Here is a 23,849-nt window from a genome sequence, read left to right as displayed (position 1 = left end):
TCTCATCCAGCGTATTTGCAAACGACTTGAAACAACGATCATTTCTACAATTATTACAATTTTCGCAAAACCGCAAGCTACATTTTAGTAATGAAATGCTTTGTTTGAGACAGGTTATGCACCGGATTTTGATTGATCCGAGTTTCGTAGCATGATAAAAAAGACAAAAGTCTAAATGGATATTAATATTAAATTGGACGAACCTTTTGACGAATGAAGTGAAGTGATGCGTGTGTGAAACTAGTGATTGAACTTTTAAAAGACATTGACACAATTTATACATTTTTATACACACAATTATACATTAAAGTCATTGACACAATTGCCAATTAATATGAAACCAACAGATAGAAATTCATCTTCCATAAAAGCATTATTGAAGTCTATGAAGGCCACGTCAGAACAATTGAGCTCATAATTTCATCTTAACAGCAAATGTACTTTTACTTTAGTAAATAATATGCATGTACATATCAAAGAATTATTCTCTGCAATACACATATACTCTATACAACAATAATAAATACTGTAATTTCTTCTTGACATAACTCTTTTTATTGTGTTAGATGTAAGTAATACAATATAAAGACTGTAATACAAATAATAATTATAAATCTTTTCGCTCCGCTTTAATTCTTATGTTCCTATTGGTACATTATATTTAAGTTAATTATAAGTACGACATCTGATACAAAACTTTTGAAAACTTAATTGCAATCTTTGAAATGTTCTAAACTTTGTTTTATAAATAAAGTAATGCAGAACAAAACGGGGGAGTTTTTGTTTAGATTCTTAGTTAATACAGTCGTTTAGTCTAATATTTATATTAAATCCGCTACATTCATCGGCATCTCGTCAATTTGTGTGGAATAATATTGTTCGATGTCTCGCAGTATCCTAATGTCGTCAGTTTTAACAAAATTTATAGAAACACCCTTTCTACCAAAACGACCTGACCGACCTATTCTGTGAATGTATAACTCACGATTGTTGGGTAAGTCATAATTGATTACAAGGGATACTTGTTGTACATCTATTCCTCTTGCCCAGACATCAGTTGTTATTAGTACACGACTATAAAATTAAAAAATATTGTAAATATCATACATTTTATTTATAGTAATGTACGTTTAATGAACATACCTTTGACCAGATCTGAACTCTTTCATAATGTTGTCCCTTTCTTTCTGAGGCATGTCACCATGCATTGAGCAGACTGTAAAATTAGCTTCTCTCATTTTTTCTGTCAACCAATCTACTTTACGCTTGGTGTTGCAAAAAATTACAGCCTGTGTTATTGTCAGTGTATCATACAAATCACATAACGTATCAAATTTCCATTCTTCTCTTTCTACAGCAACAAAGAACTGCTTTATTCCTTCCAATGTCAATTCATCGCTGCAATTAATCATGAATTATTGCTGTCGAAACAATGATTCAAAAAGTTGAATCTATAAAGCTGTATCTTACCGTTTAACTAAAATACGAACTGGATCTGTCATAAATTTACTAGTCATTTCAAGAATTTCATGTGGTAATGTAGCAGATACTAATACTACTTGTGTCGCAGGAGGCAAATATCTGTATACATCATAAATTTGTTCCTTAAAACCTTTGTTTAACATTTCATCTGATTCATCAAGGACTAGCATCTTAATTGCCCTTGTCCTGAGAACTCTTCTTTTTATCATATCTGAAAATATCATAAAATTATCCATAAATCTATTTTATGTTTGTAACATCAGCTTTGTTCACTATGTTATGTATTTACCAAATACTCTGCCAGGTGTTCCGGAAACGACATGTTGTCCATAATCTAATTTTCTAATGTCTTCTCCTAGATTGGTACCTCCAATACATGCATGACACTGTACATTCATAAAATCGCCCAATGCCAGGATAACCTTTTGTATTTGAGTTGCCAATTCTCTCGTAGGAGAAAGTACCAAGACTTGTGTTTCTCTAACTTGTGTATCTAAAGACTGCAGTATAGCAATCGAAAATGTTGCTGTCTTTCCTGTACCAGATTGGGCTTGTGCAATTACGTCTCGTCCTTTCATTATGGGTTTGATAGATCTTTGCTGAATAGCAGAAGGTTTCTCGAAACCTGTAATAAAAATATTATATCTATAGGAATTACAAATAAATGAGAATTATAGTAACGAAATGAGACTAATAGTGATTATCAATGACGTCATGTAAATTAAAGTAATCAAACGGAAACTAGGCAAATAAGTTATGTGTACAGGCTACACAAAAATATAGAATTATTATAATACCGTAGGCATAGATTCCTCGTAATAATTCATCTTTGAGTCCCATATTATCAAATGTGGGAATGACCTCCACATCTTCACTGGTTTCAAACTCAACATTTGATAAATCTTCTGTTTGCGCGACGCGACGTGATTTTACTTCTGCCATTTTTGTTTATTTGTATGTAATCTAATGGCCTGATGCTGCAAAAGAATAACGGTGAATAACGATATGTACTTCCAACAAGTTAGGAAACTTTACACAAAAATTGAAACACTTGTTTACACTGTCCGATAAAACTTGTTATGTATGTATGTACTGTATGTACTTTTTGCTATGTACATACATACTAAAAAAATACTAAACATAATTAAACTGTACAGTCATGCCACATATTAGTGAGCAATTCTGCTGCACCATAGTAAGCATTTCTATCCTCACTATTTTACTCTATGGTTAGTGTCCACACCAATGAAAACTTAGGCCGTCTCAGGGCTCGAACTAAAAGAGTTTTCGCAGGTATCATTAGACCTTTTATTGCTGATTTAGATACTTTCTTCCTCGGAACCGTTATTACATAGCACATAAATGCATTTTTATTCCATGACGAAAATTATTTCGATTACATTTGCGGCTGAGGCAATGAACGCAACTGGATATGACTATCATAAAGCAAATTTCTATCTGTGCCTTGAATGGAAATTCCACGGACAGTCAGGTTGCTGGAAGGTCTCTGCGCAGTGCTAAAGCTGAAGTGGTGTACATAAATCTATGTACCAATGTATCTACATATAGAGTTGCGTTCTGACAAGCTGAAGTTTGTCTTTCTACCGCCGACGGCGCTGAGATAGGAAATCTTCCAATCTTACATTGCTGATCCCTGCTGTACTATTGTAAAGCACTGTAAAGCACCACTTGTCGGCGCGACGTGTGAATTATTAAACAGAAGTGCTTTTTAATTCTGTCTACCATTATTTACGTATAATATGCAGGTCTATTAACCGAGTTCGTGAAAAATTGTTAGTGTTTTCTATTTTTGTTACTAAATAAAAATGGAACGCTATCATATACAAGAAGCATTTACGGTTTTAAAGCCACTCTGTGATCGTTTGATGAAAAATCCAAATGTAAACAACGCACGCAATGTTGCAATTGCTTCAACAAGCATTTCCGATAAAGTTATTCAAGATTTATTAGAATATATCTTATTTCCTCTAATTACTCATTTGCCAAATGAATCGTTGAGGTAAATATTATTTAACAAATAGAAATTACAACATCATTAACCTCTTTGATACAGCACTTGTACGTCACAGAATGTCACTTGTCAGTCTATGGGCTATAGTTAATATTTGTGTAATATATAAAATTTGAAAATGTAACTGTAGTCAGAATTGACAGCATGAAAAGCAATAAATATTTTAAATTTTACAGAAGAAATGTGAAAGAAGAATTAGTGAAAACAATGCAAACGATATTATCAAGAGTAAAGATATCTAAATTGGAATATTTTAATAATTTGTACTCCTGTCTCTTGATACAAATATATGATTCAACTCAACCAAATATGGGTAAATATAATGATACCTAAAGCTCTTTGCACATTATATTATTTGGAAACAAAGTTGCTATAATAAAATATAATTGAGGTGTTATTTGTAAGAAGAGTGTGAGTACAAAACTATTTGTTACAAGAATGCAACATTTAAAGAATTGCATGGCTGATAAAATAATATACATCCTAATGTATTGTTTCAAAATAATGTCAATACAAAATATGTCATAACAATATATGTAAAAAGAGCTTTAGTTTTAAATAAAATTATTTAATGTATACAATTTATTTAGTGATCTTAGGCCATGAAGAATTAAAAGAAGCTGTACTGTTATGCATTAAAACCTTGATACAGTCGTGTTTTACAGAAGTTATAGAATCACTGTATGTAAGAAAAAATGCCTCGAAGGTAGGTCAGGGAATATTATTATCTATAACAATAGGCAGAACAGAAAAATCAAACTCACTCAGGTAAATATTAAAAATTTTCATATTTTTCAATCTCGTAAACGAATATATTAATACATAAAATCATGACTTGTAATTTTATAGATTACATGCGGTGGAGACAGTAATGGCTCTATGTCAAGTTGATGATCAATCAGACAGATATGATATTATACTACAAGATCAAGTAGCTGAAATTATTATGTTATTTTTACCTGGTATTGCAAGTGGACTGCTGGAAATAGTTATAGGTAGTGAGATACAAGGACATAGACTAACAATGGTAATGTAAACAAACTATGAAAAATTTTAATATTACGTAATATATTTATTATAAAATGACGTATATATATTTATTTATTTATAACAAATTTTAGTTGGCATTGAGGGCTTGGGGTAGAGTAATTTCACTTGTAATGAAAGATAAACTGGAAGACGCTACACCATCATTAGATATTCTTATGAAACCACATAACGACACCTTTATTAATTCTTCAAAAGGTTTGGCACAAATAATTGATAATAGTGAAATATGGAAACACCTTCAAAGCACAGTAAGAAACAAAGAATGGTTTGATGCTAGTGCAACAAAACTTAATGTACTTGTGCAACAGTTAGATGTGTTGAAGAAGCATTCTCACTGGGAAGTCAGAAAGGAATTAATTGCCACAATTTCTCTGTTGCTCACCACATGTCCTAGGTGAATAGTGTTGTTTCATATCTACATTGTTTAATAAAAAATTGCTAAAAAGAAATAATATAAACTTTTTACACAGAAACATGAAACCAAATGTTATGTTATTAATTGAGTATCTAATATCTCTATCTGAAGATGAATTTCCAGAAATTCAAGAGGAAGCTGAAAAAGCATTAAACGTAATTACTGTAAGCTATATGCAAAATAGGAATATGAAGCCCTTAGTGGAACTATTGGAAGAAAGTTTTTATAACTTACTTACAAAATTACCTAGGATTATCAGGAGGTTTGGTATGATTTCTACTTTTATGTTTACATATTCTGAATTAACACCTTGCTGATCAGCTCTTTCGTGTCAAAGCTCATCTGTATAGCCAGCTATTTTTACATATGGGTCGGAAATACAAGTTAACTTGTGTACTGATCATTAACGATCAGGAACAGACACAAGAGTATACTTGTGACTGATCAGCAAAGTGTTAAGTTATAAAGTAAGTTGTAAAATATATTTTTAATCAGGAAATAAATTAAGCACTATTTGTTTCTCAGATGATAGTGATCAGTTATCTTGCTTAAATCAAATTGCGGGTTATTTGAAACTTCTTGGAGAACAAAGATTACCTTGCATCATGATGTCTTCATCGCATGTAAGAAGGTTGCTCTTAGCACTTGTATATGTATCCGAAATAGACTGCAGCAATATATCCATTTTGCAAATTGCAAATGTTAAAGACTTGGAAGATCCAGCTTATTATTATGGGTCACACTTATGGAGAAGATTTAAATTCATTCAGAACAACTCTTGCGAAGAAAAAGTCATAGTACTATGTAAATACCTTGGAAAATTTGGGGATCTCAAAATTTTAGTTGATACCATTTGCAGCCTTATAGTTGATATCCCACAACATAAAAAAGAATTGTTCTTATTACTAAACTGGATAATAAATGGTATATACAATAATTCTTTATAAGAATGATATAAAATAATGTTATTAACTATTAATTATAAATTGTAGTGCCTTTGAAAGATTTTTCACTATTGTCAATCTATAATGATGTTATCAATTTGTATCTAACTCATGAACATTGGTATCCGCCTATTGACTGTTCTGAAAACACACCCTTGGGCATTGCTCAAGCTAATGTAGTACAGTGTTGCTTATTATTGGAAGGATTGGGACTAATCGCTCAAAACTTAAAACGAAATTACGATAGATATCTTCTTAAAACGTTATATTTAATTATTGAAAGAGCAGGTAATCTTTTACTTGCATAACGTAAGAGTAACAGATGATAAATTAATTAAATAACGTAATTCTTTTATCTTATAGGTAGCAAACATGGTTTGATTAGTTTTGTTGGAACTCAAACTCTTGAAATTATTGCAAAATCTCAACAGCATGATACAGTGGGTGATCTATTACGCACGAACGTGGACTATTTTTCATACCACGTAACAGTAAAATTGCGTCGTGTAGAACGTAATCCTAGTGTACTTGACGTTATCGGAATTGTCATGAAGTATAGTACAATAGATGTGTTACCTTGTTTAAAAGAAATTGTAGAAGATGTATTTTTACAATTGAATAACAGTTTCCAAAAGAAAAATTCACTTGCTTTTTTAAAAGTTTTTTTTACATTCTCAATATGTATAAAAAAATTGGCCATACCCCAACGTACTACAATAACACAGGAACAAAATACAAAGGCAGAAACTAAATCGGAAAAAATTATTCATTCTTTATCAGAGTGTTATGAATCGGAAAAAGAAATTGTTGAAGAAATAGAGGAACCACCTAATGATACTAATTTGGATGAGAAAATATTAGAAGTGGAAAATGATCAAGTAGATATGACGATGGATAATGAAGGTAAAGATCGATTATTTTATTTAAATAAATTCATAATTTTGAATTGATGTGCGATTGGTATAATTTACAGAAGATCAGAATCTACCTCCTTATGTAAAAATGATTAAAGATGTGATGCAACATTGTTTACATTTTCTTTCATCAAAGGAAGTGGAAAAATCGCTACTTGCATTGTCCACTTTACAAGAAGGTCTTGAAATTTTAGCTGAATGGGAAAATCAATTATTACCAATTGTACATTTGCTATGGCATCCGTTGGTAGACCGATTTCAAGATGAAAATGTATTAATAATTAATCGAGCATGGCAATTATTAAATGTCCTTGGTCATGTTTCAAAAGATTTCATTAAATTTAGAACTCTTAAGTAAGTTTTCTGTACATATTTTTATTAGAGAAAAATTATTCCAATTTTACAAATAATAGACAGTAATCCAATTATACCAATAAGTTTGCAATCACTATTTATTTTAACGAAAATTTGTATAGTCACAATATTTTTAGTAAATACGTCGTTTTTTGTCGTAGTTTTAAATAATAATAATACGTATGGCATGAAACGATATTCAATTAATCATACTATATTAACTTTATACATACATACATATACATACATACTATACATACTATTAACTTTAGGCAAGTTTTACCAGCACTTTCAAAGTTCTTAAATGTATCAGCAAAGGAAAGTTATAATAAGAATACGGAAAATATTTATAAATTTACTCAAACTTATAAATTACAAAAAGAACTACTTTCGTCACTGGGTGCAACCGTGAAGAATTTAAATTTTCTTGAAAAAGATACGTGGAATGTTTTAAGTATTGCAGAACCTTACCTCAGTAAACATCAGCATCCTGTATTACAAGTAAATAATAATATAGAAAATATATGTCTTCATATTTTTCAATTTATACATACGTGTCTTTTCTTTCATAAATAGTCTTGCTGTATTCAATTATATAAAGAAATTGCTGATTACAATGAAGATATTGTTTTGATGAAATGTCTGAGTATTTTTAATTCAAAAATATCGAAAATTCCTTCTGATGAAACCTTCAACATGAAAATTTTAACGGTAATTTTTATATAGATTACAAAACAGTGTTTATTGCTATTAACATAATTATTAGATCATATATTAAATTATTTATTGTTTTGTTGCTTTTTCAGATAACTGAAAAGATTTCAACAAATGAGTATCATAAAAATGTTCAAATGATTATAAAATACATAGAAGATAAAGATTTATCATTGGAAATGTAATGAAAAAAGAAGTAATGTCAACGTATTTACCGTAGTTATTACATCATCAATATTGTAACATTTTGTATAAAATACAAAGATTTGTATTCTAACAGATTATCATTGTTATGTTGATTACAAAACAGCATATAGAGCTATGTTAATAAACACACTATAAACCATTTATTATTTTGTTGCTTTTTCAGATAATTACAAGCATATCAACAAACCAGTATTATGAAAGTGCCAAATTATTGTAAAATACATAAAAGACGACGATTTTTGGACACATGGTGAAAAAAAGAAGACATTAACGTAAATGTAACATAATTATTGCATTATTAATATTGTAACATATTGTACAAAACACAAAGATTTGTATTATAATAAATAATAACATTTTTAATAGTCTACTATGTTTATAATGCAACTACCAAAATCGTTATACTAAGATAAGAATATAAGTGGAAACACTGCTCACAATATTATTTTGTATACAATTTATATTTCGTAATGATACTCCAAACTTCACATTTTTGTGACATTACAGTTTACATTCCTATTTCAATAACAATAACTTATGTCTATTAGAAATTTCACATATATCTACAAAGCAAATTACTATTCTATGAAAAAAATGATTTTATGTTTCTTATTCACAGATGGTAAAAATTATTTAATTTTCAATTATAAATACATAATAAGTAAAATCATACATTTGTACTGTGGCATGTGCTAAATTGATACCCTTTTTGTGTAACTTTATATATTTAAATAAAAGATCTATCAATGTTTCAATACTTTACTAGTAATGGTCAACAAATTTGATTTCATTTCAAAAACAAGAAGGAAAATGTTTACAAATGCTAAAGATTTGAAATTTTCAGTACGTATACTATGTATATTTATAACTTTATTCCTTTTCGAATGTTTAAAAAATGTAATAAAATTGTTCTAGTTAAAAGTTTTCTAGTATCATTTGTTATTGCTTTCATAAGATGAAGAAAAGTATAGGCAGAAATAAATTAATATACTTATAAAATGCAAAACAATAAATTTGCATGTATTATGTACATTGAAACTGTTTCCCACCACAATTTTGTTTAAAAGCAATATTATAGAGTGCATATGCATGCACATTAAAATAGAAAGAAACATAGATTGTAGCAATACCATTTGATGCAAGAAGAGTGTTATTTTTAAAACACTATTGCTGCAATCGTAATGTTTAAAATATTTATATTCCAGACCCAAACTTACACACAGTCTGCGATCCTCATCTAACAGAAAAAAAACAAAAGGAAATACTAGCATTACTAGGGTGATAAAACATTGTTACAAGTGATAAATTAGTGTTGTTGTGTGTTATTGAAGTAAATTGCCTAAATGTATCTACATTAATTGACAATATATTTTTGCCTCCAGATTTGCTTATTTTGAATTTATCAGTCAAGTTAAAAATTATCTATATAATAATTTGAAAGAAATTAAATAGGATATTTGAAAATATGGCTTTTCTTTAGCAGCAGCTGACAAAGCATTTATAGAAATGTGGGAGATTTTAAATTAATACTAATAACATTGCACTCGGAGAATCTCGATTCTCTTAATACGTAGAACAAATACGTTTAAGATGACTATCAGGAGTAGTGCTGAAAGTTTCAAACAAATAGAAAATCTAGATGCTCGATATAACATAAAATCTGCTAATAAGGACGAACGTAGCTCTTGGACTATGTAAAATTTTTACTGGTATATCTTATCATATTTATGAGCAATTAAAAGAAGAAATAATGTCTTATGCTGTGTCGAAAAATAAAATCTTTTTGCAAAAATCACAATATATTTCATTTTAGTTTGATATTTGATGATTTGAAATTTGTCACTGTACAGTGTTCGCATAATAAAGAAATCTGTAACTATGTATATACAGTTGTCTCTCGAAAATTTTAAACTTATTATCTTGGTATCTATGGGAATTACGCAAAAAAGCCCCTTATTTGTCATTTTAAATAAAGTCAAACATGATCTTATTTTCCACCAGAAAAATATAGTCGTAATAATAACATTTGTACTTATAATAAAACAAACATTATTATTAGAAATTTTCGAGAGAGCACTGTATTTTGAACGAAAAATTAATTATAGCTTGAGCATGTTGTCAGTTATTTTAGTGATCTAATTAGTGATCATGGTCCACTTTTCATACAATGACTAGTACACTTTGTCTCGAATATTCAGATATATGTTATCGCTGTAGAGTGTGTGTTCTGCATCAATAGAAATAAACAAACAAATAATATATATATATATAATACGTTTCGATATTTCAGGTAATATAATAAACTATTAACATTTACTTTTGCAGTAACATTATCTTTTTATAAAACAGTATCTTTTCTTTACAAATTATCATTAGCAAAATGTTTTACCTTCAAGAAACGGATACTTAAGAATGTTATGCACTAATTTTTCAAGAAAAATGAATCATCATTTCCATGCTTGCTTCTGCGCTTTCTGTGAAGCTAACTTCTTTGTAACATATGATGAAATTAAGAGCCCTGCTAACACTATCATAATTAGGTAATAATCGAAATCTTCTTTAAGAACATCAAACGTTTTAGATGGTGCCACGCGCGTATAGAATAAGTCTGTAATAATTATATAATATGTATAATTAATTGTAACATATTATTCATTAATCATCATATTATTCGTTATATCATTATTCATATATTACTAAGTTAGTGCAAAAATAATAGCAGAATTCTTTAACTTCATATTTTACAAATCATTATTCTAATAAATCTTATTGTTTGTATCACTTGTCACATGTCATCTTAATGCTTATTTATTGCTTACCTTATCTGATAATAATGGTTCTTATTTCGGTTAGTAAAGTTCAATTTGAGACAATTTCAATTCGAAATCGGCCATATTATATTTGCATTAACTTAATAGCATAATAAAATATAAATATACTAATGAAATACTTACCAAGACCATGTACAAAAACTAAGCAAGTACTTTCAAGGCCACTAGGACTAGTGTGAACACCCGACACCCTAAACACGCTTTGATTATAATTAATTATTGCGTCCATTTGAATGGGTATTTCTGGCATATATGGTATTACACCTTCCTCGCGTATTTCTGGATTAATAGGCCGTCGTGGATCCACCATCTTCCATGGTAACTCTAATACACCACCATTGGCAAGGGCCACTGTGAAATATAATTTATAATATATATATATATATTGTATTTCCATTCAAAGTTTTGACAAATAATACATAAATATTTCACCTATAATATGCTTGCTTGTAATACCCTTCTCTGTGATAGTCTCCCGCATTGATTCTATTGCTGCAGGGAAAATGAAAGCCTGCCTTTCCACAATCGGCAATTGAGTGGTAGATAAAGACGAGAACACTGAAAAGATATGTGAATAATTTTGTCAATGAATTAAAACGAATGTATTAACAGTTTTAAAAAGTTTTACCTGTGGTATTGCTCTGCTGTTCTCCTTCATAAAGTTCTAGACTAGCAATCTCGGTCCTACGACTTTTTTCATTAAAATAACTATATACTATCCAATTTTCTGAATGTACAACGTGGGCTGGACCACGCACTCTTTTGTGTATAATAGAAAATATCATTGCTCCGGACACTGCATCCAATAAATATAGATTAAGCGTATCTGTAAAACATAAATTAATGGTAAAAATGTATTAATGTTCATAATTAATCGCAAGTTTTTACGTGAATATTCGATCGGAATGAAGTCTCAGTCCTGGTTCTGATAAACCTTGACTTCGCGAAGGGAGGATGAGAGGTAAGGAATAGAGGAGCGGAAATGATACACTATTAACCCTTTCGGTACGAGCGCGTTGTCCGCCGTGACACTCCCACTGTACGGGGTGCCGCGCCGAAAATGCGCACATAACGCAGGGTCAGTCCACTTTTGTACGAAGATTTTCTCAAGCGTTAAGTAATGACTGTGCTTAATCCGTTTCTAAATCTTTCATACATCTTACATGGATGTCATATGTATTCGGCACTCGTCCATATTGGTCATCAGATGGATGCCGGATATATCCGGCGCTCGGCCACACAGGTGACTAGATGGATGCCGGATATATCCGGCGCTTGTACCGAAAGGGTTAAATCAGTGTAACTGACGATTTTTAGGAAAAACGAGTCCAGGAGTTAGTCAATCTACAGTCAATGTTGTTTTATGACCACGCGGGTCATGGAAAGAGCTTTGCGTACCTGGGCCATTCGGTACGATTTATTACACTAGTACTTTAACTATAATCTTTTTGTTATATGTTGAATGTATTTTAACTTTTTCCTGACGGACTCATACAATGTTTATGTTTACCTATATCGCGAAATGTAGTTGTGGTTAGCATCGCGGTTAACTTATTACTCTTATTCAAAGTCACACTCCGTGAGACAACAGTCGTTGTGTGTCGCGTAAAGATATAAACCAACGTGATGCTACATTTGAAAATACGGAAACAGTTCAACCTCATGTTGTACATGCTATTGAAGCTATGACCGAAAATTCCGTAGAATTAGGGAATCTTGCACCAGTCATTGGAAACGTGGAAGATACAGCCTATACATCAGTAACGATAATAAATATACACAGAAATACGAAGACTGCCAGATATGAATATGTATGCAATACACATACAGTAAAAAAATAGTATTTTATGCATTAATAATAAAGAATAATATATAATTTACAAATAAATGTATCCATAAAACCCTATATATTCAAATATTAAGTAATGAAATCCAAACTTAGCCCAGCATGGACCCTGAGTCCGCCGCTCGCGGTCATAAACGATTCAGCGTGTGAGGGTTAAATGTAATAATTTTGTTATGTTATGAGTGAACTTACTTTTATTGGTATATCCAACACCTTCAGTTACTATGGCAACCAAATTAGGATTAATATATTTGTACAGAACAGATCTATCACTCAAAACTCTGCCTTGAGAGTGAACACGTTCTATTGGATTTTTCGATACAACGTGTGTTATTCTTTGGTTTCTCGGTGAAAGTAATAGCTCCCATACCTTATGAGCGATAAGTTCCTGCACAATAAATTAAATTTAAACAAATATTTTGACATATTACATAATTTATATAGGTTTTCGTATATGTACCTCAGATGTACTATATGAAAGAGAAAATCCAGATAATACACCTGTTGTTTGATCAGCGGTGAACATATATATGTTTTTACCAAGCGATGCTACCATTGCCGTTGCTTCCTCGGGATATACATACGCTTTATCCCGATTATCAAGGATAAGAATAATTCGTAAGAAATCATCAGTTGTAATATGAAGCAACATAGATTGCTTTATTTTATATCCTAATTTTATTAATCCATCTAACGGTTGACCAGTAATTGGATTAAATGTGTATAGAATTCCCTCTCCTGTCTTCTAAAATATTTATAGTATATCGTGGAATCTTAAATCTCAAAAAGGAATCTTTTCTTTTTAATGTATTGAAAATATACTTTATCTTCTGCTAATAGTGTACACTGTGGAGGATAAGGAAAATGTCTGCTGCCACGTTGCACATATAAAACTATCGCATCAGATCTTTTGACAAAACCTCGAATGCTTGGGACTCTAAGCTGCCATATAATTTCGCCTTTCCTAGTTTCGATGCCGTATAACTGAAAAAAAGATTATTCATTGTGTATTACACAAACAAAGTATGTTAATAGCTAATAGCTACAATGAATAGCTAATGTATTTCTATTTATTAATACATACTATCCATTAATTACTAGCCATAAAATAAAATCATACTTTTCCAGTTGATGTAACAAGTACAATCATTTTATGTAACCCAAATTTGTCTTGTACCAAGTCAGTACGTTGATTGGAAGGTTGTGGTGGAATACTCAATATAGATTGGACAAATGCTTTTGCCTGTTTGAATTGTGAGCTGACTCTTCTGATCATCATACTTAACACATCCCCTAATTATAACACAAAATTATGAAATTATATATTATTCGTACAATAAAGGCACTGTAAACAGTTCTCTTGCACACTACTGTTATTTGAAAACAATAACGTATTTAGCTGCAGAACTGAAATGATAACAAGTAGCACGTGGTTGATGTGGTACTAAAACGACCTAATCAAATATTGCTTTAAAACTCTATAAACTTGAAAATACAAATAATGTTCTTATATTATTTGCATTTATATAATTTCTCTCATGCATAATACTAAATCATATTAATTAATCAAATCCAAACATTTCAGTTATAATTCCTTCAAAGAGAAATACTTTTTAAATTACAAAATATTTATAACTTTCATGCAAATACTAATTGCAATGTTATGAAAATTCTCCTAGATAATAGATAGGAAATATTTATTAGTTGCAAAAATGTTCACTTTATATTTCCATGAGTATCTAAAAAAAATCAACACATGCGTATAAATCTAATCAACAGCAGGATAACAAAGTAATTTTCAAACCAGCCCTCGCTGCTTCACTACTTACATGAACTGTCTACATCAATACCTGCCAGCAGCCATTCACAAAAAAATACAATTAATATAACTTATCTAATTAATTTTTGTTAAGAAATGTAATTTTGATTTTTTTTGGTACTTTTAACATTCATAGTAGAATTTAACATTTTATAAACATATTCAAATATATGTAATAACTCAGGATACACCACAAAATCCAATAATTATTTAGTTTATAATATCGTCATATATAATATTATTTATATTTGTGAGTTCCGTAATATGAAATAAAAATATTATTTATTTTATTTGACATAAGTTTTTAGTGTACTTTCATAAGCAGAAAGGTAACACATATTCTATACTCACTTTCTTTCTGATCAAATTCTGTTTCAATAGCCTGTTCTCTATCAGACATAGGCAACTCTATAATGTCCACAGCCACAATACTAGCAAGTGCTTCTTCCCTAGTCCATATTAATTTATTATGTTGCAATAGTGAGACACTATGATCTTCTGAACACAATAAGTGACGACACGTTATGCCTTTTGCTTGTCGAGGACAAACTGATGACATGACTTTTGGTGATATCAATGAGGAATGTGTTAGAGTCATGGATAAATTCGGCATAGGTGCCGATGTTAAAAGTTCTGTGGCTGTAATTTCAGTTGTCTAAAATTAAACAATTTAATATGTTAATAACTTGTAAATAAATAAGATTTTTATACATTTTTTAGAGAAAAGTGAAGTACTTACTCCAGCTTTATATGTTGTTTCCAGAAGCACTTTCTCATTGTCAACCGAAACAGTATAGAGCATAGCATCACCAGCTATATCTCTTTGAATAGGAATGACAGCATCTCTTACCACAAGTATTCGTTTCCTTTGGTTACCATCTGCACTAATTGATACAACAGGTTCTTCACCTAAAACTGGTTCTAAATGATATGGACCTTGTGCACCAGCACCAAATATTGTATTTATTGTAACTGATTCTGGTTCAGCATTTGCATCAAATAAGTGTATTAAGAACAGTACAGCTAATGAGCTATCCCCTTTTAAACATGCAAGATATGGAGCTGCCAGAACACATCTAGAGAAATGAAAATATAGTAGTTACTAACACTCTGTTTAAGCAATATGATCAGCTGCAATAGATAAGCAGTTATAATTTAATATAGTTCCTTACTCTGTTTCTTGACTTATAAATGGTGCATGAACTCTCCTTGTTTGAAGTTTGTGTCCTGTTTTACTATCATATGATGTTACTTTAATATCGCTATTATAAGTAGGTAGAATATGATGTAGCATACCATCTTTTATGTGCCATTTTACATCTTTGATTCTGAATAGCAAAACAAAATCGAGGATGTTAAAATTAATAATATATATTATATTAGCTGCGAAATAATATTTCATATTGCGATAATATTAATTATACATCAACTGTGTACACAATACTTTTTAAAAATCATATATTAAGTACATGAAACACTATCATGATGTGTGGTGCTGTAATGTAGTTATTACGTGATGCGTACAAATTACATAAAATAGTATTACAAAATATTGAAGTATATTAGCTTTACAAATTTATAGTCATATTTTCCTAAGATCTAAGACTCTTTCAGTTTTGTGTGCATATTACATATTTCTTTAGAATCAAGAGAACTTTATAAATTTAGTTCAAAATACAATTGTAAAATTATATTAAGAGCAATACATCATAAATGTGAGAAACCCGTAATCATCGAGTGAATGTACATATACTACATGTAGATTGTGCATTAAATAAGGGTAAAGAAACCTGTTAGCACTGTACAATCCCAATGTAGAAAAAGATATAAATGGAGAGAATCGTCTGAAAATTAATAATTAAAATTTCCTGTTATTATGCACACTGTATTTTGTTTGTAGACTATACCATTAGTCTACATAGTTTAGTTAGTTTTTATTATCATTATGAAGCAATGTATTAAAATTTAATATGATAATATAATGTAATTTTTTAATTTCTTTGAATAAACAAATTTATGCAGTAATCTTTCATAAAACCATTTTCATAATTTAAATAATTGTCAAATAAAAAATCTTAATCCAATCATTTTGATCTGTTTAGATATTTAGATATCAACACAGTAGATTTTACTTATTTGAGTTACCACTTAGTCGAGGCAATCAATAATTTGGATATTTATCATCGAACTCAAGGACAATAGTCCTAACATGGCCTAAATAAACAGGATCTACTATATTTATATTCAGAATGTTACCTCTAATGCGATGTATGCAAAAAAAAGTTTAGAATAAAAATTATAGTGTATAATACATATCAGTAACAAAATTTCTAAAACAGTTTGTTTTTATGACAAAGTCAAGGTCATCTTTAATTTAACAAACAGGAACATATATATTTTTTGTACTGTATTGTAGAGGGTATCAAGATGAATTAAAAATACATATTACATGATATTTTTACTAACAGCAGCAACACATTCAAACTTCTGTAAAGAAACAGTGTACTCTGTCATGGACGGCGAAATGCATTTCGATTATGTAGTTAAATAAAGTGCATTTTTCTTATCATCTTGAAATCAAATACAACGTAAAGCTAAATATTTTACATTTCCACCAATGTAAATCAGGTAATATGTTCATGAAAATATCATGTAATATGTGTTTTGAATTCATTTCAATGTCCTTTACAATATGGTAAAAAAAATGTGTTAATATTTGAAAACCAAACGTCACCTCAATTTTACCATGATAACAAATTGTTTCCAAAATTTTTTTTTACTGATATCTATTTGCATAGCCTGCAATTTTTATTCTAAACTTTTTTCTGTCAGTTGACTGTAAGTAGATGAAATATCATATATCGTATTAGAGCTAACACTTTGCATGTAACAACAAAAGTAGTAGAGGTAATTTATCACAAACAAGTTATTTCTAAAAATAATATTAACCTATCTGGATTTTGTTCTGCCATGGGCCATTCATGAAGGATGTGACCTGTAGCTAAATCCCATGCACGAACAATAGCTGGTACTCCTCCGCTTATAGATACTAAATCTCCATCTGCAACTCCTCCCATTGCACGAATATGACCTGCATATCCCTTTTCTAATACACGTCTCCATAAGATTTGTCCTAAATAAATAAATTTTTTGATGTATTTTTACATGTATACTTATTTATGTACATTTTCCATTTAACCTTTAAATGATAACCAATGTTTTAATATCACTATTGATAATGTGACTTCAAATTAACTCTGTATCAATAATGCTCACTTTTTGTCAAATAGACTCCATATCAATATGTAGTCACCATGTGTAGTTATCATATAGAATCAATTTGAATTCAACTCATTATCATTGATACAGAGTCAATTTGTCATCAAATCACTACTATTGTAGGTTAACACTGTGTTATTTTGTACGATTTAACCTTTTGACTGCAGCATGCTCTAACATAACACTATGAATGTTTTAATATATGTTTAATTTATTATTAACTATAGTACAGTTATTCTAATATGATATTGTGTATATTATCATTTAAAGTCGAAAGGTTAAAATTCATCTATTCAAGAAATTATGCTTTTAAGAGATAAGTATTCATTAATTTTTTCACCCACAATATAGAACAATGTAAATATTAAAAGGCAAAAATATTCGCTTGCTAGTTAATTATATTAGTAATTAATGACTATAAATTCTCAGTTATAAGTGCAAAGGAAATTACGTTTGTTATATATAATCGATTTTATACTAATATTTATAAACTCTCTCTCTACCTGACTTAAGGTTTAACGCAGCAATAACATTTTCCTCAGTAGCAACAATAATTTTTTTTGCTGTTGAGACTGTGTCAAAACTAGCGAACTTGATTTTACCAACATAATTCTGTTTCCTGCAAATAAAGTAATACATTTTCTGTTTAGTGTAATTTGATTAGTAGATAAACTGTCAAACACGGAAGCATGCTACTGCATTATTTAAGCGTTTCAGCATTACAATCAACATTTGTTTTAGAATACGAAACATTTTACCAATCGAATTTTCCGATTTGATCTTCGTAGAGACACACAGATAAATTAAACAGACCGATTAACACAATAAAGCATTGTAATATTTGAACATCAGTTAAAAACCGGTTAATATTCCCTCTAGAACTCCATACGAGCGGAGCCATGACGATCATGTACTGAGACTGTGAACGTAGAACGTATCAATGGTATCACATCACCCATCTATGCTTTAGCGTACACAAATTTGGTGGGCTCTACTTCACCACTACCACCACCACCACCACCAATGATACAATCATTGAGTATGTAAAAAAAAGAATTGAAGTTGTATGTAAAATTTCTGCTTCAGTTTGATATCTATGACAATTCATGGAAACTTCCTTCCTTATAGGATTACAATACATATTTAAATCAGAAACTTACCTTTCTTATCTTTTTCTTTAACAATGATTACTGTTTTTATAATTTATCTACATTTTAAAGTTATTGATATTATTACAGTAAAGAATAACATGCTTTCTTTAAATATGTTATTTCGAATGTTTTGTCAGAATTAAAAACGATTCGATACTTTGTATTATAACTAGATCGATGAATCTTTGGTTTCATTTCATCCTTTTTACTTGTGGCATAGATGAGGTCAGAAATGAGTAAAGAGATTGGTAACGCTCGGTTTTTGCTGATTCGCCGCTGATTCACCATGGGCTGATGGGCTCGATGAAACGCGTCAAGCCATAGACTTAGGAATAGAGACACAGTGTATAAACTACGTTTGTGACAGTGGAGGAGGGGGGGATTTTTGTTACAAACTTAGTCCATTTTTGAACATTTTTCAAAATAATGCGTGCGTGTTGCTTCAAAGGCTGCAAAGAGAATCGAAATAGTAGTGGGAACATGACTTTCTATCAGTAAGTATTTCATTCCTCTTAATCTGGGTATTAGCTAAATATAATATTTCATATCTGATTAATTAAATCTGCTTCCTAAATGTTAAACCTAAGTTTTATTCATTAATGTTGGATATTAAAAGAGTTCAACACATTTGGAACATCGGTGTGTCACTCTTTCGAAATTGCAGATATATCATACTCGCATAGCTTATACATTTAATTCACTGTGATGTCATGTGGATGATAGTTGGCTTCAGGCAAACTATCTGAAGCCGTCTCTATACATAGTTATACAGGCTGACCCATTTAAATCGACTCAGTTAAATATCTTCGTAAATATCGATGATACTAATAGATATTTCGAACGAAATTTGAATGGTTTTAGAGGGCACGTAATCTGATATTGATAAGATTTTTCCAAGTGAACGTGTCGAGGACATATGAAGATCAACTTTATTTTTTTTAATAGAATCATATATTTTTTATTATATATCATTGGTTTAGAAGATATTTAAATTTTAGTAATGCATAGTGTTAGCACTCACACACCTATCTAATGTTGGTGTTAAAAAATACAACCTTCAGCCTGAATGCAAAGATTTACATGGTCTCTGAAAGATGATAAAATTAAAATATCATCTAAACCAATAATGTTTCACAATCAATGCCTTAGTATTTTTATGAAGAGAATGAGGAGTTGAAAATCGACTAGTGTAATAAAAAATATATGATTCCATTTAAAAAAAAAAAAATTGATCTTCATATGTTTGGGTCAGGGCCGAATCACAATTTTCGTGCTCTTCTACATGAGGTTACTTTGCATGCAAGAGCGTTCGATGAGGGTTCTCTAAAATTCGTCCCTCAGCATCGTCGCTAACTACCACTTAGCTGCAACCGTAGCACCAATAGCGTGAACGTTCTGTTTGCATTTTCTATCAGTACTCGTTGAACGTGGTATAAATGCTACACGCATAAATCAACAGGCACATGCGGTTAGAGCTCTCAGCATCCTGACTGCTTTACGACTTTCTTTCAGGAAAGTAATAGTAGGAGAATTACCCATAAAAAATGGGACTGGATGATGCCAATGGATTTCCATCGTCCAATCCCATTTGTGAGGTCTCCTTTCCGACATTTGGAGCAGATTCCGAGCAGAATTCCTGACACCATTTGATACACTAGACATCAATGGAGACACTGGTTTTAAGTGCAAATATCAAGAACGGTCAGGAGCCTAAGAGTTCTGCCTGTGGCTAAAGTGCTTCGAGCCGAAAGAGACGAGCACGAGTGAGGGAGACTGCGTGCGTAATTTTGAGCCCTGCTCTAGATGATCTCTCGTTCTCTTCATGAAGCAATTGCGCGGTGCTGGATGTGCAGTAGAATGGTGGAGATAGAAAAGTTTTAGAGCAGGGCACAGAATTAACTTGCCTACAGACCTACCAGATGCCTGACTACTTTACGACTTTTTTCCAGGAAAGTAGGAGTGGGACACAAATAGGATTGAATGATGCAAGTGGATTTCAATAGCAATTTCCTACGGCAGTGTTGCCAATACACTTCGGTCCCCTCTTCATTATCTTGCAGCACATTTTGGACATATCTCCGTCGCAGCTAATATAGTGATACGTAAGTTTCTGCAAGCCTCTAAGGTCGCAGCGTGCCCCGTTAGCGAGAGTTTAAGTAGAAATTGCTTTGCTCTCATTGGTTGACGATTCAATGGTAAAACAGGATTTATTGCTCATTGGATATGCAGTAAAATGGTAGAAATGCTTGCAAAAGCTAAGGGAGGTAGAAAAATCGTGCCAAACTTGAGGTATTACTGTAATTCCAAGCCCTGTAATTCAGTATATATAGTAAATTCTCTCCAACTGTTTCTCAGCTTGTAAAATAATGGACAATTTGGGAAGAGGAAATACGATTATTTGAGCCTTGTGGCTCGTTTTTATGGTTATTAACAATCGTATCTCCTGTTCCCAAATCGTATCTCTCTATATAAGAGCGTCATTTGAAATGTACAATGTAATGTCATGTGTCAATTTGAGACTTTCTATCGATAGATTTGACAGTTGCTCTTGGCAGTACTCTCATGTTACATGTGAGTGTCGACTATTTGATAGCTTACTACAGTAATGGATTCTACTCTTGAACACCTCTAGGCCACAGCTTGATCCGTTAGCGAGGATCAGTATAGAAATTTTGTTTGCTTTGATTGGCTGACGATTCACTGTTAAGACAGGATGCACTGCGATTGCATGCGCAATAAAATGGTGGGTAGGAGCGCTCCTGCTTAGGAAATAAAAAAAGCGCGCAGAAATAGGTCTCATTACTGTACATATTTCGCACTCAGTAATAAAAGACGATCATTATACGCGCAATATTCTGCTTACGGATGCAAATGAGTTAAAAAGTACCTATCTGTTAGTATCAGTTTCTTTTCTTTCAAGCTAGGAAGCTACAGGCGAAATTAAATCGTGATTAAGAATACCGGAAAACTTAGTGTTCGAATTAAACAGTTTTTAAAATGTCTTCATTTTCATATCACTTGTATTTTCTTTCTGAAATTTTTTGCATTCCTCAAAATGGAAGGTGAAAATCATATTTTGTCAAATATCTCGAAAACTAATGGAGATAATTTGGTAAAAAAATGTTAAATATTCCGAAGTATTTTATTGTCGACGAAATTTTTCTCACTGTTTGAATGCAAGCACTAAAAAATAGTAGAAGTTATTACTATAATTACAAAGCAACACACCGCATTATTTTATTAGTATCTAACGGGTAAGTTCTTCAAAATTGTATATCAAGGTTATGTCAAGGTTATATTACAAAAGAATATTGGAGATCAATGAATCAAAATATCTTAATAAAGCTCAAAAGGAGAAAAACACATAATAGATACGAAGACTAAAGCACGACCCTAAAAGTATGTGATAGGAGCCACTTTAGTTTGTAAGTAGTATTAAGTATTGGTAAATAAGGATGAAATTGTGATAATCATATCCATATAGTGATGGAATTAAAAGCTTCCATATAAAACTCATAAAACCAGATATAAGTAATAAAGAAATAGTGACACATAAAAATAATGTAAAATATTTGGGATATCATATTGATTACCTTCTAAGAGGAAACACAACACCACACAATACAATTAGAAAAAGCATTCAAGGCATATAGAACATAGAGTGACATATTCCATAACAAACAGAGCAAAAATAATCATATATTTATTACTAATAAAACCAATAATAACTTATGTGGCACCAATATGGTGGAATACAGAGACATCTGTAATTGAAAAATATAAGGTATCAGAGCGTAAAGGTCTATGAGCATGCCTGAATCTTTATCGAACTACGAATACTGAATACAAACATTATCATAATAATAAAACATACAATAGTGCTAACATTAACAGGATTGATAATTTTATCATCAAAACTTACAGAGATTACTATAGTAAACTACCTCTCATTGAAAACAAAGTAATTGAAAATCTTGACACATACAATGAAAATGATATCTTAAATAAAAAACGAACAGGATATTTATAATCCTACAAGTGTGTTTATACTTTGATAAAGGTGGCATAATACAAAATGAAAACAATATTCTTTTAATACTATCCTTTAATAGTACCCACTGGAAAAGAATTGAAACAGATAAGAGAATCACAATAAATCAAAATAATCACGCAATACATTTTGAAATCTTTGTATACTCAAAAATAATCTTCAAAAAAGACTATGAAGATTTCCATAGACTTTACATAAAAGAATATTGGAGGTCAACCAACCAAAACATCATAACAGAGCTGAAAAGGAGAAAAACACGTAATAGATAGGAGGACTAAACATGCATGACTCTAAGAGTATGTGATAAGAGTCACTTTAATTTGCAAGTAGTATTAAGTATTGGTAAATAAGGATGAAATTGTGATAATCATATTCATAAGTGATGCCACTTTTCACATTTTTCAAACATAATTTCTCTAGGTTAAGGACATACGGTAAACATTTATATAAAAAAAGAAATATCTACTGTTGAATTGATTTCATTATATTGTATTATTTTTCGCCGCAATAAAACTAAAGATCTGTAATAAATTTCGAGAATTAAACATTATTTTTAAAAAAAGAAGAAAATCAAGCGGTATTCCCAGATAAATTTCGGATAAATAGATAGAATAGTTTGTTCGAATAAATAGATGGAATAGTTTCATCGAATAAATATATAGAATAATTTATGTCGATAATGAATGATAATTATCCGAATAAAATATTCGACAGTCAAAAATTCACTCGGACAATTATATTAGTGAAATATTTATTTGGA

At 30.7% G+C, this 23,849-nt stretch overlaps 3 protein-coding genes and 1 long non-coding RNA gene across 13 annotated transcripts; 2 read left to right on the top strand and 2 right to left on the bottom strand.

Annotated features, from left to right (window-relative positions):
- Window positions 1-532: 532 nt before the first annotated feature.
- On the bottom strand, window positions 533-2,690 carry LOC117219898 (eukaryotic initiation factor 4A-III). The gene is made up of 6 exons (XM_076528560.1): window positions 2,542-2,690; window positions 2,280-2,459; window positions 1,772-2,107; window positions 1,471-1,693; window positions 1,144-1,398; window positions 533-1,074 (listed from the first exon to the last, which is right to left on the bottom strand). The coding sequence occupies exons 2-6, from the start codon at window positions 2,422-2,424 to the stop codon at window positions 822-824; spliced, it is 1,212 nt and encodes a 403-aa protein (XP_076384675.1). The 5' UTR covers window positions 2,425-2,459; window positions 2,542-2,690; the 3' UTR covers window positions 533-821.
- Window positions 2,691-2,803: 113 nt separating this feature from the next.
- Window positions 2,804-8,480, top strand: Tti1 (Telo2 interacting protein 1). Of its 3 annotated transcripts, XM_076528550.1 has the most exons (14): window positions 2,805-3,502; window positions 3,691-3,827; window positions 4,105-4,282; window positions 4,364-4,541; window positions 4,636-4,958; window positions 5,035-5,246; window positions 5,505-5,903; window positions 5,972-6,211; window positions 6,287-6,826; window positions 6,897-7,191; window positions 7,464-7,692; window positions 7,768-7,902; window positions 7,998-8,101; window positions 8,276-8,480. In XM_076528550.1, the coding sequence occupies exons 1-13, from the start codon at window positions 3,309-3,311 to the stop codon at window positions 8,088-8,090; spliced, it is 3,153 nt and encodes a 1,050-aa protein (XP_076384665.1). In that variant the 5' UTR covers window positions 2,805-3,308; the 3' UTR covers window positions 8,091-8,101; window positions 8,276-8,480. The 3 variants fall into 3 exon arrangements, with proteins under 3 accessions (XP_076384668.1, XP_076384665.1, XP_076384664.1); XM_076528553.1 differs by having other exon boundaries at window positions 2,804-3,502; window positions 4,180-4,282; window positions 7,998-8,480; XM_076528549.1 differs by having other exon boundaries at window positions 7,998-8,480.
- Window positions 8,386-18,890, bottom strand: EMC1 (ER membrane protein complex subunit 1). Of its 8 annotated transcripts, none has more exons than XR_013037138.1 (17): window positions 18,646-18,889; window positions 18,391-18,506; window positions 17,558-17,741; window positions 16,399-16,452; window positions 15,781-15,936; window positions 15,348-15,684; window positions 14,960-15,263; window positions 14,619-14,639; window positions 13,910-14,082; window positions 13,612-13,773; window positions 13,250-13,534; window positions 12,982-13,177; window positions 11,572-11,769; window positions 11,376-11,501; window positions 11,067-11,294; window positions 10,502-10,720; window positions 8,386-10,339 (listed from the first exon to the last, which is right to left on the bottom strand). XR_013037138.1 is itself a non-coding variant. In XM_076528555.1 (16 exons), exons 1-16 carry the CDS (start codon window positions 18,795-18,797, stop codon window positions 10,560-10,562), a joined length of 2,850 nt encoding a protein of 949 aa, XP_076384670.1. In that variant the 5' UTR covers window positions 18,798-18,890; the 3' UTR covers window positions 10,425-10,559. The 8 variants fall into 8 exon arrangements, 6 of the variants coding, with proteins under 6 accessions (XP_076384670.1, XP_076384669.1, XP_076384671.1 ...); XR_013037139.1 differs by having other exon boundaries at window positions 8,386-9,349; XM_076528555.1 differs by lacking the exon at window positions 8,386-10,339 and having other exon boundaries at window positions 10,425-10,720; window positions 13,250-13,531; window positions 18,646-18,890.
- A 217-nt stretch (window positions 18,891-19,107) lies between these two features.
- Window positions 19,108-23,620, top strand: LOC117219886 (uncharacterized). The gene is made up of 3 exons (XR_004490117.2): window positions 19,108-19,532; window positions 20,551-20,801; window positions 20,988-23,620. It is a non-coding gene; the product is annotated as an uncharacterized LOC117219886 (long non-coding RNA).
- The last annotated feature ends 229 nt before the right edge of the window (window positions 23,621-23,849 follow it).

Source organism: Megalopta genalis, chromosome 1, assembly GCF_051020955.1.
Source record: "Megalopta genalis isolate 19385.01 chromosome 1, iyMegGena1_principal, whole genome shotgun sequence".
NCBI classification, from domain to species: domain Eukaryota; kingdom Metazoa; phylum Arthropoda; class Insecta; order Hymenoptera; family Halictidae; genus Megalopta; species Megalopta genalis.
The sequence above is the reverse complement of the archived record's forward strand: the minus strand, read 5'-3'. Positions and strand labels throughout refer to the sequence as shown.

Coding starts and splice junctions, on each gene's coding strand:
- LOC117219898 (XM_076528560.1), bottom strand. CDS start 2,424: ATGGCAGAAGTAAAATCACGTCGCGTCGCGCAAACAGAAGATTTATCA. Junction 2,108..2,279: donor ACGAGGAATCTATGCCTACG/GTATTATAATAA, acceptor TTTTTATTACAG/GTTTCGAGAAACCTTCTGCT. Junction 1,399..1,470: donor GTTCGTATTTTAGTTAAACG/GTAAGATACAGC, acceptor GATTAATTGCAG/CGATGAATTGACATTGGAAG.
- Tti1 (XM_076528550.1), top strand. CDS start 3,309: ATGGAACGCTATCATATACAAGAAGCATTTACGGTTTTAAAGCCACTC. Junction 3,828..4,104: donor TTCAACTCAACCAAATATGG/GTAAATATAATG, acceptor CAATTTATTTAG/TGATCTTAGGCCATGAAGAA. Junction 4,283..4,363: donor GAAAAATCAAACTCACTCAG/GTAAATATTAAA, acceptor GTAATTTTATAG/ATTACATGCGGTGGAGACAG.
- EMC1 (XM_076528554.1), bottom strand. CDS start 18,797: ATGATCGTCATGGCTCCGCTCGTATGGAGTTCTAGAGGGAATATTAAC. Junction 15,937..16,398: donor GGATTGTACAGTGCTAACAG/GTTTCTTTACCC, acceptor TTTGCTATTCAG/AATCAAAGATGTAAAATGGC. Junction 11,770..12,981: donor TGTTGGATATACCAATAAAA/GTAAGTTCACTC, acceptor TATGTTTTACAG/ATACGCTTAATCTATATTTA.